This window comes from Elephantulus edwardii, unplaced genomic scaffold, assembly GCF_000299155.1.
Source record: "Elephantulus edwardii isolate Elephantulus edwardi_28Jun2011 unplaced genomic scaffold, EleEdw1.0 scaffold00106, whole genome shotgun sequence".
Taxonomy (NCBI): domain Eukaryota; kingdom Metazoa; phylum Chordata; class Mammalia; order Macroscelidea; family Macroscelididae; genus Elephantulus; species Elephantulus edwardii.
Genome location: NW_006399856.1, coordinates 11,251,865 through 11,267,147, shown reverse-complemented (window position 1 = coordinate 11,267,147; position 15,283 = coordinate 11,251,865). Strand labels below are relative to the sequence as shown.

Here is a 15,283-nt window from a genome sequence, read left to right as displayed (position 1 = left end):
TTAAAATAGTCTTCTTGATGAAAAGTATAAACTTCATCAGTCACAGATCATTATCTTGAGATGCCTACTGTGAATTTGAGGTTGTTGCTGTTGTTGTTATGTGCCAATTGAGTCACTTAGCGACCCTATGTACAACTGCCCTAAACTCTGCTCTGTCCTGTGCCAGTCACACTGTCTCTGACACACCCATCCTGATTACCCCAGTCACTGAATCAATCCACCTCATAGAGGGCCTTCCTCTCCTGCGCCGTCCCTCCACCCTACCAAGCATGATGTCCTTCTCCAAGGACCAGTCTCTCCTTACAACATGTCCAAAGTATGTTAGATGGAGCCTCAGAATCCTTGCCTCCAAGGAGCCACACGGTTTGGATTTTTACCTTCAGGTGATCTCAACTCACCAAGAGAAATGTTGACTGATTCTGGCTGTGAATTAATTGGCCTCCCTGGACATCAGGGATGTCAATATTTCCTCATTGATAAATATATATAATTTTGCCACTGCATATATTTTTCATTTTTGTAGACACTATATATAAACTTAGGAACTGCTTTCAAAAAACAATATACAGGAATAGTGCTGGTATCATCAACACTTACTTATTTCAAGGGTGAAACCTTCAATGCCAGGATAATCACAGATTGGATTGATTCTTATTATTAAAAATCCCTTATTTCCCTGATTTGTAATGTATCTAAATACTTATGCCAGCATATGATGTAATAAAAAATATTTGCATTACATTTTGGGAGTAACTATAAACTTAGAAACTTTTTCCAGGAAACATATCCAGAAATTGTGTTGGTATAATCAAAACATATTTATTTGAGGGATGAAAACTTCAATAGTGGGATAATTACAGACTAGATTGACTGAAAATCCCCTATTTCTCTAATTTGTTATGTATACAAACACTTAAAACTGTCATAGAAAATAGTAAAAAAAATATTTCTTAAGAGTCAAGAAAGAGAACCTCTTAAAGGTGCCTCAAATATTATTTTCTTCTCATCATTTTTGGCAGGAGGTAAACTGTAAATTTGATTAGCCTCAGTCTGGTATAAATACTGATGAGATCAGTTGTAGCCAGCTAAGTAGATTTCAGAATTGCAACTGAGGGCCAAAGAGAATAATTGTGAATAACTCCTCCTGTGGTCGGTTTTCTAAAAGGCAGTTTTAGGAGTCTCTCAAAAAGCTGAAACCTGGGATCTCAAAATGCCACCCATTCATCATCTCTGTTTTTTCTTCAATAGATTTTGTCTCATTAGTCCAGTGGGGCCGGAGTGCCTCTGCCACGTTTTCAGTACCTCCCCCTCCCAGTGTGCTCTGTACTTTTGGAACAACATGGGTAAACTTCATCCCGTGTGAAGTACTTGTCTCAGACACCCATCCTGTCTTAGATGGCGTCAGAGTCACTGTCTCATTCACTTGTTTCAGACTCCAGAAGGGAGGCAAGTGAATGGCCGCTAATGGCTCCTATATTGTATTCCAGGCGACAGGTTGAGTGGGAGCCTGCCAGCAATTTGATTGAAGGGGTTTGTTTGACACTTCAGAGGCAGCCAATCATATCCTTCCTGCCTCACCTTAGGTCACTGATCAATGTCTGTGTCAATCTGGTGAGTAGCCATGTGGCAATCTTATAAAATTTTGCAAAAAAAAAAAAAAAATGTAACTCTGCTATTGACTTCTCTGGTTTGAAGATTTACAGGTCAACTACTTTGTGCCCCTACCTACCCATGAAAACAGATGGCTCAGGTGACACTGAAAATAGTGAGGTACATTTCAAGGTGGTGCGTGGGGAGATACAGGGGCCCCTCCCTATACAGATGGGATTTTGGTGTGCTGCTTCCCATGCACTACTTTGACAATTCACCTCTTTAAGTTGCGCTGAGAGTTGAGGGCTGCCAGTTGGAGAGTGGGGTGGTGGAGGCTTGCCCAATTGGCCACAGGTTGAGGTAGTCTAATGGGTAATAGACAGGAGAGTTAAAATGCAAAGAGAATTTTTTATTTAAGTGCAAAATGATACCATGTGTTGACCAGTCTAGGATTTAAGTGAGGGGGGATATATTTTTATCATTTAAGTAATATCTAGAGTCTGGTCCTGACAAGGTTTTGTACAATGTATGGAAATCATGGTAAAGCATTTCATTCAGGATCTGCTGCTTAACTAGCTGAGCAACAAATCTGTAGCTGGAATGCCTAGTGCAAGTAGAGCCGTGCCATCATCATCGTTGTATTTGTTCCATTAAAGAATGTTGGCTGCATTCCTTCCAATCAACAAGTAAGTATATCCAAGCTCCTGACTAGCATAGTTTTCCAGATCATCGCTCATTATTTACATAGTCAATTCTAAAAAGCATTCTACAAAACCTTGGCCAAATCTAGTGTAATGTTCGATCTGACTCCAGACATTACATGACGAGAAAGTCAACTAGAAAAGATTGACAAGAGATTGAAAGGAACATGCCCAACCTTCAATTTTTTACCATTTTTCTTCTTATAATTCTGATTCTTAAATGAGACTCCCTTATTGCAGGTGCATGAAATTGCAATAGTCAAGGCTGGTCATGTGCTCTGTTTGTATTTCAGGTGATGGGAGTGGTAGGACCTTCCAGTGTTGCTGATGGATTACCCCTTCTTCATCTCAGCCCTTATCTCTCACCACCTCTGCCCTTCAGCACAGCTGTTGTCCGGCTTGTAGCATTGCAGATACAGGTGTGACTGCCTTACCTGTTTGTCACGCTCATTTAGTTGTTGGTGGAGGCACCAGATCATGGTGGTCTCTTTTTTCTTCTGCAAAGGCTGGGCAAAATCTGTGAAACGAAAGTGTGAACAATTCCAAACTTATTGGTTTGGAGCTTCAGCCCTGAGCTTGGCCCTAAGTTGTGCTTCTGTAATTCTTCTTGAGATCTCAAAAATAGCAGAGTCATTTAGTTCTGCCACAACCTCGGGAACTTCTTCAGCCATTTAAAATTGGTGTACTTACCTTAGATAAGTAATGGTTCACAGATAATTGCTAATGAAACGAGGCAGTAATATTCAATGTCTCATTTTAATTCTTTTCAGAAAGAATTTCAATATAACATCCTTCCAGGGATTATTATGAGACATTGGATAATATACTTTAATAACTGTGGGTTAAATATTGTGAACATTTGTGTTTTTCATTTCTCCTACTTACTTGTTAGAATTATACTCAAGGCAAAAAAATGTAGAAAGCTGATTCCCCTGCCTGTTTACCTTTGTTATCTAATTCTGCATTTTTGTTGTTAAGTACCATTGAGGCAGAACTAACCCATAGCTGACCCTCCAGCGGGTTTTCAGAGGCAGTAAATTACACGGGAGGAGATTGCCCATCCTTCTCCCTCAGAGCTGCTGGTGGATTGGAACCACATGCCTTTGGAATTGCAGTGCAGCTTCCTACCACTAGGCCACGACAGAGAACCATAAATCCTCAGGAAGATCTCTGACCAATGGAAATTACACAACTGAGATATATATATATATACACACACATATATATATATATATATATATATATATATATATATATATGGAAAAGTGATCCACATAGATTATTAGACAACCGAGCTTAATATTCTGTTATTGGTAGAGAATGGGTAGATGGTCGAGGGAATTGTTAAAGATGTAATTAGCAAGCAGAAGGGAACAAATTCCATCCCTAAAGTGATGCGTTTTAATAACCTGAGAACAAAGGTAATTTCTTCCTTTATATATTGCTGCTTGCTTTCTCACTTGGAGAAGGCCTTATCTAGGGGTCTGAGGACTTTTAAAGAATTCCTAAATGTCAAGGTCTCATTTTTTTCCTTATCTTTTGTCTCTGAATTATTTCTTGAGGGAAACATGGACAAAAATTAATGGAGAATATGGTCGTGCCACATTTTGTGATCCCCCGTCCATATTATATTCAACATGTTACTGTCTTTTTAGGTGGGATAGATGTCAATTATGTCAAGCCAGTGGTAAAGTATCATTTTTGAGTGGATCTTTTATGCTGCTCCGATGACATATGAACTCATAGTTTACAGGAGTTACCAGCAGGGAGTCACTGTCTGCATCAAGCTATGTAAAAACATACTCAAGGGTCGTGGGGGTCAATTAACCTTTTTTTTTCTATTATTGCTGCACAGGCTTTAAAAGAAGATTTCCCTTTAAGCCATGTGATCTCCCCATTCACCAATCAAGAGCGAAGGGAGGGGATGCTTTTAAATCTGCTCATCCCATTTGTGCTCACAGTAGGATCAGGAAGCAAAGGTCTGATTAATTTAAATAAAGGAAATTTTTTCATTGTTGTTATGTCTTCTTAAATATCAGGTTGTTTATTTCTGTTTTCTCTTTTCCTTTTGAAAGGTCATCACTGAAGTCAATCTAAATTATTTAATCCAGGTTACTTTAGAAAATAGTTTTTCTTTCTTTGCAATTCAGCAGCATCCCTACTTCATTTCTAAGAAGATGCATTGAAATCATTTCAGTACAGCAAAAGTTGAGAGAGCACTGTTTAAATTTTTTAAAAATGGCATTGGATTCTGTAATTAGATGGGAATTGGCAAGTGAATGAGCTTCATAATCTATTGCCATGAGATTTAACATAAATCCTGCCACTTGTCATTAAGTTCAAATATTTCCTCATTACTCTTCCTTCTGAGGGGGATTTTTCTTTTAGGAAAAGTTTATCTCAGATGTCAGGACAGTATGTTATGCCTATTTGAGCAGAAAAAAAGGAAGGAGACAGAAATGGTAAGCGAGCACTTTGGCTAAGAACACCAACCTCTGAATGACCCATGGAGAAAGTACCCAGGTGCCAGGAATGCTGTTTCTGCCCGTAGGAGAGGTTGTATTTGGTGGTGAATCACTTGGATTTCTAGGCTGTTCTAGTTCGGAGTTGGAAAGAAGGCTGCATTTTTCTGTGTGCCCAAGGTGGAAAGCCTGCCTTGTGACTTGAGGTTCTTTCTACTTCCTTCTCCCAAACTCTGCCCCACAGATAGCCCATGGCTGGAGCAGCCTGAGGTGCAGCTGTTGCTACAGACTGTCATTAATGTGCTCCTGCCTCCCAGAATCATCAGCACATCCCGAAGCAAGAACTTCATGCTGGAGAGCTCCCCGGCCCACTGCTCCACCCCTGGAGATGCTGGGAAGGACCTGCGCCGGGAAGGGCTGGCAGAGTCCACCAGCCAAGCAGCATACCTGGGTGAGTTACCTGTACCCATATATACACATGCCTGTGGTACGCTGTATTTGACACTGACTCAGGAATTATTTAAAGAGACCATTGTCCAGAAAGTATATCAGGAAACCACTAGCAAAATAAAGAGTACTCTGCTCAAAGGAGTCTGATATCTTTCAGTGAATTTATTACCACCCCCAAAAAAAGCCCAATTTTCTCTCTCTGATGTCTAAATTACATAGTTGTTTTTATACACATATCTGAGAATGTAAAGAGCCCTCCTCCCTCATCAAGCACTAGATCTTTCATGAGGTTTTGTAGCTGATTTCGGTACAGATGCAAAGACACTAGCATTCAAGGACACTGAAGGTGCTCACTCAACTGTCATAGATGTACAACTCAGATGTGAGAAATAACTTGGGGAATGAAAATTCCCAGTCCTTTTTACCTTTTCAATGAAGAAGGACCTCTGCTCATTTGACCAGACTACTAAGTCTTGGGGGTTTTTTATTTGTATTTTTACTTGTATTTTGAATACACACTCTATAATTAACAGTGTTTCCCATCAGATTTCATCCTCACATCAGCAAGAAATAAATGATATTGTTGTCATTTTAAGAATGAAATGACCGAGTCCCAGAAAAGTTGAGTAACTTAAATATAATGGCATCACTAATAAGTAGCAGAGCCAGAATTCAAATTCAAGCCACCTGCTACCAAGAGTTCCTGCCCTTGAACGCGTTGGAATATTGACTGTATCTTAGATTGGTGAAGAGAAATGTGGAAAACAGAGTGGTAGAAACTCAAAGAGGCCAAATAGGCACTGAACAGCAGAAAGAGGGGCTTTGCTTTTTCTTAATTTATGTAGCTGAAGAAAAATTGAGTTGAGCAATTGCTGTGAAAAGTAAGATTCTGAAGAGAGTTGGATAATGAAGAATCCCCAAAAAATTAAGCTATATAACAAGGTTCTCCCTTGGATAATTATTTAAATACAATAAAGCGTTCCCTGTTGAGTTAGTGGTAAGGAGCTGCAGTGTGAATCGACCTAGTGGTAAGAAGCTGCAGTGCAATCTCCAAAGGTAAGCGGTTTAAATTCACCCACAGCTCTGTGGGAGAAGGATGGGTAATCTCCTCCCATACAGTTTACTACCTCTGAAAACCCACTGACGGGTGAGCTATTAGTCAGTTCTGACCTGAAAGCACTAAACAGCAACACAGAAAATAAAGGTATTATGTGGCGCTTACAGGTTTTAGGGAATTGGGATCTGTCTTTCATACACGGAGACATGATCAAGAAGACCCAGATTCATTTGGCTGCCCTATGGTCCCCTGCATGGGAAGAGTTGGGAGGGCAGAAAAATGTCCTATCAAAATCTACAAAACATTTACAGTGCTCTAGTCTGTGCTGGAGACTGTGAAGCCAGAGTGTTCCTTGGAGGCAAAGATGGCCACACCTCTTCTCACATACTCTGGGTATGTTGCTCAGAGAGGCTGTTCCCTGAAGAGGGATATCATGCTTGGAAAGGACAGAAAAGGAGAGGAAGACCCTCAGCGAGGTGGATTTGACACCATGACTGCAGGAGTTGACTTGAGTGTGTTTGAGACTGTGAGTTTGGCACAGGATAGGACAGGGTCCAGATCTGTGTTCACTCAAGTCATAATGGCCTCAAGAGCACCTAATAAAAATCACAACACTTTGTCCTGGAATATATTCTTCATGAAAAATTTACATATATATATATATATATATACACACACACACACACACACACACACACACACACACACACACACACACACACTGTGGCAGAGCTGCCAGAACCTAAAGAGGAAAGAGCTATTGTAAAGAAATCCAGTTCGATTAGGTCCTAGACATGATGTACAATATGAGAGAGGGAGAGAGATTTTTAGTGTTTAGGGGTGTCTACAAGAGATACTCAGACACATTAGCTTGTTTTTTCTAAAGAGCAGTTGGGAGTAAGGTTGGAGGAGAACTGGGCAGGGGAAGGGTTTTTGATTTTTCTCTTTGTGTTAATCTGCATCATTTTGTCCAATTCCTAATAGCAAGAACATATGATTTGTGTGCTTAAGAAAAAGATACCAGAACATCTTAACTTCAGGTGTGCAGGACATGCTAGGAAAGCCATCATGACTACACTGTCAGAACATAAAGTGCTAGCAGCCCAGCAGGTTTAGAAAACAGTTCCCTTTCAAGCCTATAAATTCTCTTCCTCTGTATTTTTCCAACATGATAGGTCAGTCCACTTAAGATATTTGTGTCTCCTAATCAGAACCAAAGCCTATTAATCATAGGTGTGTGTGGCCTGATATAAGGAACACTCTGAGTTCTCAACCTGATGGCACCTAGCGACACCTCCCTCCGGAGAGCTTGTAAGGATTCGGAAATATGTGGGGGTACAGGCTCTGAGACAATTGTCCGGCACATAAAGGATGCTGGGTGTGGCTGCTGTGTTGTTCCCCAGCACAAGCTCCAGACTCACTCTTCCCTCCTCCTGGTGTGCAGCGCTGAAGGTGATTCTCGTCTGCTTTGAGAGGCAGCTGGGGAGCCAGTGGTACTGGCTGAGCCTGCAGGTGAAGGAGATGGCACTGCGGAAGGTGGGCGGCCTGGCGCTGTGGGACTTCTTGGACTTCATCGTTCGGACTCGGATACCCATCTTCGTGCTCTTACGCCCTTTCATCCAGTGCAAGGTGCGGGGTGTGCATTTCATTAAAGAACACCCATTATCCCTGAATCAATTCTGACTCATAGTAACACTGAGGACAGGGTGAAACCGACCCACAGGGTTTCCAGGGCTGTTAGGCCTTTTGGAAGCAAACAGTCTGCCGCTAAAGGAACAAGTTCCTATGACAGTGCTGCTCTGACAGGCACGATTGTGCTCCAGGTCTAACCTGTTACCACCACACTCTGACAAAAGCTTGATGTGAAAAGCAACCCAAAAATGTATCCAGAGGGATAAATTTCCCATTAAATGACCTTCACAGTTGATTAGACCCCTTTCACTCTCCTCTCTCCCACAATAAAAAAGGGGGTGGGAACCCAAAATTGGTCCACTTTAATAACTTGGAGAATGTTCCCCTTTCCTTAGTGGCTTGACTGAGATCTGAGAAAAATCAGATCATTTTGTCTTCCTATTTAACACTAACTGTGAGGTCGGAACAATGATTACACCATTGTACAGTTAGACAATTTGAGGCCCTGAAGACATGATCCCTTCTTTTCAGCTTCTAGCTCAACCAGCAGAAAATCATGAAGAACTCTCTGCCCGGCAACACATCGCTGATCAGCTAGAGCGTCGCTTCATCCCCCGGCCTCTGTGTAAGAGCTCGCTCATAGCGGAGTTCAACAATGAGCTCAAAATCCTCAAAGAGGCCGTCCACAGCGGATCAGGTGAGCGTGGCTGGCGCCAGCTGGAACTTTCTAACAGGTCTCAGAGCCTGTGGAGAGTGTCCTCCCTCCAGTCTTCTGCTCTTTGGTTTGGCCTGAGTTAGCCATTGTAGCATGCCGGTGATCATGATTAACTATGAAAGAAAAGCTTAAGTGGGTGTCATATGAGTTGGAGTTTATTCTTTTTAGAAATGGGCTTTTTTTATTTGTTTGGTTGTTTGTTTTTGTTTTTTGATTTTTTTGTTGTGTTTTTTTTTTAGTTATCATTTCAGTAGTTAAGCTACTGAATGTTTGAATAAATAAGCCAGGCTCTTTCAATTTCTACTTTGGTTGTCTTTTGGTAGGGAAAAGAGGAAACTCAAATTATATGGTATATCACTTCTTCAGCCTTGTTTCCAATTTAATCCACACAAAATCTGCAAGGTGCATAATTAAAAGCACACTGAAACAGTAAGGAAACTTAAGATCCTAGAGGTGAAATCATTCACAAAGATAGAAAGGGACAACTATGAGGGGGATTGTAAGCCAGGTCTGTAGGGTTATAAAGTCTCTAATTGGCAGGCTAAGAGGACCTTTACATTGTTCAAAAGGTTTTCTTTGGTATGCATCGTTTTCTTTTTACCATTAGATCAAAAGCAGATTGCTGAGGAAATTAAATAAATTACTATCTACCATTAGAGGGCAGTCATTACCCATAATAGAATAGTGAGTGAGCATACGAGTGAGAGAGTGTGCGCATCTTGTATTGTGGTTTACAGTTGTGATAAAGATAAAAATGCTGACATGTACAATCTTGATGAAATCTATACATTTGTCATTTAAATAGTCTGCTCTAAAATAGAATAATCTAGCAAAGAGCTGAAGGCAACTTCATAGAGTAATTCTCATAAAAGACTCAGAATACCTTGTTGTGATTTTTTTGACTGTTGAGTTTCATATGAAGCAACTTATTGACTATTTCCAATTTGGTCTGCCTGTTAATTTTGATTTCTCAGTGAAAACTGGCAAGTTGGAAGCTGCAATTCAGTCAAAATTAATTTGTATCCTACCTCAACTCTCAACAATCTCAGAAAAAGAAATAGAAAAGCAATCAATATTGGAGTATTTTAGTTTGTTAGAGGTTGTTATGCTCCCACAAGGAAGCTATTCAATTTCAGGTACACAACAGGCAATATCTGCTATTTTCAAAAGGATTCCCATTGCATTCATTTCTTTACTACTTTGTCCTAAAGATCATATGTCAGGAACACACAGTTTGACTGGTCCTTCATGAAAATGACAAGTGGTCAGAGAAGATTTTGGAGCTTTTGCTTGCTTTCAGGATGCCTGCCATCCCTCCCTGTGGTCTCTCATTCCTTCTTCTTCCCCAGCCTACCAAGGGAAGACATCCATCAGTACCGTGGGCACTTCCACCTCAGCATACCGCCTGAGCCTGGCCACCATGTCCCGCTCCAACACGGGCACCGGCACGGTCTGGGAGCAGGACAGTGAGCCCTCCCAACAGGCTTCCCAGGACACCCTGAGCCGGACCGACGAGGAGGATGAGGAAAGTAGGTAGTTTGCAGAGCACAGCAAGAGGCACAGCTCTACCATGTGGGGGAGGACTGGGAAAGGCTTCCTGCCCCTTTCAGGTCTTGATCCTAAAAAAAGAATTGGTCATGAAATTGTGACTGATTCCATGATTCTTAATGCCCATTCTTTATCAGTTCCTTTATATCGTTAGCCATTTGGAAGAAACTGGCAAAAAGTAAATCTTTAGTGTCCCTTAGATTTTCTGTGAGTAGATGATAGATAGATAGATAGATAGATAGATAGATAGATAGATAGATAGATAGTACATAGATAGATAATATATATAGATATTTGTCCTTGATACTGGGCAAAGAAATGTGGGTAATCCTTAGGACTTGAAAAGAGTTATTGGCTCTCCTAGACGAACAAATGTAAGGGAGCTCTGGTGGCCTAGTGGCAAGAAGCTGCATTACAATCCTGAAGGCACGTGGTTCGAGGCCACCAGCGCCTCATCAGGAAAAGATAGGCAGTCTCCTCCCGTGTGATTAATTGCCTCTGAAAACCCACCAGAGTGTCAGCTATGGGTCAGTTCTGACCCAACAATATACAACAGACAAAATAATAAGTCAGCACAGGATCTGAGGATCATATTCTCTAGAGACAGTATAGAGTCTAGAGACTATCAGTCTCAACAATTGGCCCCACAGTCCACAGAGACAACATTTACCCTTTACTTTGGTAAGGAGAGCTTGTGAGAGAACTTAAAAGCTTGTGAGTGGACTTCTAAAGTATAACTGTATATCTGTATATCCCTCCCTGTCCAGAACTAAGAAAAGGGAAGGGCCGGGGTGGGGGGGGGAGATAACAAAGAAACAATTAGTTCTTAGTACTAATGGACCATTCGAACTTCAACCTCCAACTCTGAGACCAGAAGTTGTAGATGGTGTCCACCTCCCATTGCTAATCATTCTAACATGGATCACAGTAGGTGGTCTTAGAGTGGGAGAAAAAGGTGGAACAAGACTCAAAATAATAAAAATGGCCACCCTTTCAGGTCTAATAGAGACTAGTGAAACTCCTGAGACTATGTCTTTTAAGGGGGGAACTGAACTCACTTGTGCGGCTCAACTCTCAGGCAAACGTTAAACAGACCTAAAAGTGATCAGCAATACCTGAGAGGTGTTCACTCCTTTGAACAGCCAGCCAAACAAGACTGAAAGGGCAGCATTTTTCCAAGAATAAAGCTCAGAAAATAGGGAGGCGTAGGGTAGAAGGATTCATGGAGAGCATAATCACAAAGAAGAAATGTGAAGAGTGTGGGTAAAATGTGAGTATTCTCATTAATATCTTAAAACAAAATGTATATGAATAGTTGAATGGAAAACCAATTCACTCTGTAAAGTCCCACTCAATTAAAAATCTTAAAGAAGGAAATTAAGTTGAATGTAAGTCAGGAGGGTATTTCAATGGAATACACTCAGATTTCAATTTAAAGAGTCCCCAAACAAATATAGTTTGAGATTTTGTAATTCACATGTTAAGGATTTGTTCTCATGAAATAAGAGAAAATTTAGTCAAAATACTTCATATGCATGCATAATAGTATCGGTTTGTCAAGGTACAAATAAATTCTTATGTAAAAGGGATTTTAATGGCATTCTTTTTCTCTTGTAGCTTAAGGTACTCTAATGTAATATGTATGGGAAAGTGGACTGTACATAGATTATTTGAATAAAAATCAACTCAAACTCACCTAATAACAAGAGTTGGATATAGATGGTTTGTCAAAATAGACAAATAGAACAGATGCTTTGTCAAAACACATGTATGTAATATTTCTAGATCTAGCTTCAGCGTTAGTCAGATAACAAGTGATAATCAAATTTTCTAGTCCCACATCAGACACACCTTTGTGTCTAAATTGCCCTGAGATTACTCATGGAAATGTCTCAAACAGTGCAGATTTTCATCATTTACAGATATTGTGCAAGACTGAAAAATATTAAAAAATCCTCATCAAGACTACAAAATAATAAAAAGAGGGGAAAGATCAGAAGTTTGATTATGTGTTAAGTTCTAACACTAATACAGATATCTAGTAATATCTGTTTTTTTCTTTAATGTTTAAATAGTACCTCTTGGGGAATTTAGTTTAATTGACTGGAAATTACTCTTTGCACCTTTCCTAGAGCTAAATATATTTTGCATGTAACCTTATGAAAATGAAGATTATTTAGTCAGTAGGAAGGAGGTAGGGAAGGAAACTAGAGAAGGCATCGACAGGAATGTCACTGGCCAAAACCAACAGACATACAAGTTAAAGGATGAGAGAGCAAGCAATGGAGAGGCACACTTTTTAATTTACTTAATTGCTTTGGCTAATATCATTGCTCTGGGACATTACAATCATCTCAAAGATGGTTGCTAACAAAATATATTTATTAATAGTGTGTTTTTACAAATAGTATTTATAAGTAGTGTTTGTAGTATTAAAAATAGTGTGGTGCAGGACAGCTGTGATGTATTAAATTGTTTGGAAAAGAGTATGAAAGTCAGATTGTTGACTGCTTCAAATTGGACTCTTTTCCCATTCAATTATCAAATCTGTATCCAAGATGAGGAACAAAGAAGTGCAGGAAAATGTATTCTCTACTGTCTCAGCTGTTAGATACAGTCTTACAGACCTGAAAAACATTTGTGACAAAAGACACTTTTAAAAAAAGTCAATGAAAGGGAGAATATGATAAATCACCAAACAAATATTGAGAGAATAAGTGGTAAATTATACATAAGTTTTAATAAGGGGGAGAGGAAAAATCAATAAGATCTGAGGAGGCCTTTACAGAAACAGTTCAATCTACTCTCTAACTTCTTTTATAGGCACATTTGCTTATTTTCCTTAAACACAGTTTAAAAGCCAATACCATTCTATTTTAAAAATATATTTCAAATCAGTCACTGGATAGCAAATTAAAAGTTCTCATACTTTTAACATTCTTCTCTTCGATTCAAAATAAATTCAGTCAGAAATATGACCACTTGTTGTTGTTGTTGCTGTTATATGAGCCCACTCATAGCAACCCTATGTCCAACAGCCTTAAACCCTGCTCCATCCTTAGGATTTTTTTTTTCACTTTTTTTATTGTATTATTTTACATGTACCGTCAAATCAGATCTGACTGGTACAGGAGGAGATTGCCCCCTCCTTCTCCAGCAGAGCATCTGGTGGATTTGAACCGCATATCTCTGGGATTGCAGTGCAGCATCTTGCCACTAGGCCACCAGAGCTTAAATAAATGGTGTCATATTATTTATATAGTAACATAAATCCCTCAATTCAAATACAGATGACCTCATATTATGAACATCTGATTCACAAACAACTCCAGAGGGCCCTGTGGTGGCCTCGTGGTAAGGAGTTACTGTGTCAGCCCAGAGGCCGCTGGTTTCTAATCCATCAGTTGCTCCACAGGAGAAAGATGGGTCGACCCCTCCTATGCAATGTACAGCCTCTGAAAATCCACTGGAATGTCAGCTGTGAATTGATCCCAATGCAACTGGCAAATAACAAAATAGTTACGACCTTACCCCATAAAACCCATTATATTTAAATTTGAATTGTGCCTAAATGTTCAAATTATGTACAAAGTCAACTTAAAGATACATTTAGAACTTGTTTGTAATCTAGGAACTGCGTGTATATTTCTCATAATGTATGTATTATTCTGTCTCAACATCAGCTGACTTAGGATGAGATCACCTGGTCAAAATTATGGTGTAAAATGAGCTTTTATATGGATTTGAGAACGTTGATTTTTGCTTCTAGAGATTTTTTTTAAATTATACATTTGAATTTAAAATTATTTTGCTTTTCTGAAATCCTTGCCTTACATATTGCCATTGACTTTCATAGATTATCTGACTATAAAAATAAAGGTGAGTGTTAATTCATGCAGGCTGTTCTAATATATTGTATGGACATGAAAACGTATCCGTGGTCTTTTACACATAACAAACTAAGATCTGAAGGCTTTGGAAAATGCCCTAAGATGCTATGAAGCCAAAGAAGAAACCCAACTTTAGTTTGGGCTTTCTGACCAGCACTTCATAACCCCGTTCCTTTGGCCCTTTTAGATGACTCCGTGAGCATGCCCAGTGTGGTAAGTGAGCAAGAAGCTTACCTCCTGAGTGCCATTGGAAGGCGGCGGTTCTCCAGCCACGTCTCCAGCATGTCTGCACCTCAGGCTGAGGTGGGCATGTTACCCAGCCAGAGGTAAAGAGCCATGGATATCATATACTCTGCATTGGGAAGCAAAGGTAGAAATTCTGAAAATCCACTTCACTTACGCTGAGGTTGTAAGAAAAGTAAGCAGTAGTTACGCTTTCAGGCAGAACATGTAACCAAAACCTTGGAGTCCTATAGGCAACAACTGAAATGGAATTTTCCAGCTAGCCTGTAGAAGGTATCATGGGTTTTGGTCTAAGCACCATCTTCCTCTAAGAATTTTCCATAGACATAGAATTTTCTCTCATGTTGCCAAATGGCATCCACCTATGTCAAATTTATTATTAAAATCTGCCGGAAGGTCTGTTTTGACTGAGAACAACCCCACAGGACAGAGTAGAACTTAGGTAAGAGAGCCGTTACTTAGGTAACCAAGGCTGTGTGTAATCTTTATATTAGCAACCTGCCACAGCTTTCTCCCATGTGGGGGCTCATGGGTTCAAACCATCGACCTTTTAGTTAGCAGCCAAGTGTTTAACTGCTGTGCTGAAAGACCTTTTTGATTTTGTTACTAAGCTAATTACAGGATTCAGGTGGCCTAGTGGGTAAGGGGCTGCACTGCCAACTTAAAAGCAGGTGTTTCAAATCCACCAGTTGCTCTAGGGGAGAGTGATGGACAGTTTTTCCTGTGAAATTTATAGCCGCTGAAAATCCAGTGGAGGGTCAGCTTTGAGTCAGTTCTGACTCAACAGCAGTGAGTTAGGTAAACTAATAGGGTACTTGTCTAGTATAGCTGTATTTCCAGTTTGGAGTATTGCTACACATTAAAAAAAAGTTAAGCTCCTCAAAATAAAATAAATTCTTTAAAAAAAAAAACTCCTCAAAAAAAGTTTAGAGTCTCCTTTAAATTTGTTTTGATGCCAAGAAAGGCATCCAGGCACTATTTTGGTTTGAAATTTC

At 39.9% G+C, this 15,283-nt stretch overlaps 1 protein-coding gene across 1 annotated transcript in view; it reads left to right on the top strand.

The window, feature by feature from the left end:
• The window catches only part of UNC80 (unc-80 homolog (C. elegans)), a 295,977-nt gene that overhangs the window by 258,942 nt on the left and 21,752 nt on the right, over positions 1-15,283 (top strand). Inside the window, exons 53-60 of the mRNA XM_006891958.1 lie at positions 1,488-1,611; positions 2,585-2,710; positions 4,147-4,270; positions 4,998-5,204; positions 7,705-7,889; positions 8,424-8,589; positions 9,957-10,136; positions 14,233-14,371. Coding sequence (XP_006892020.1) covers positions 1,488-1,611; positions 2,585-2,710; positions 4,147-4,270; positions 4,998-5,204; positions 7,705-7,889; positions 8,424-8,589; positions 9,957-10,136; positions 14,233-14,371 — 1,251 coding nt within the window. The remainder of the gene's footprint in view (positions 1-1,487; positions 1,612-2,584; positions 2,711-4,146; positions 4,271-4,997; positions 5,205-7,704; positions 7,890-8,423; positions 8,590-9,956; positions 10,137-14,232; positions 14,372-15,283) is intronic.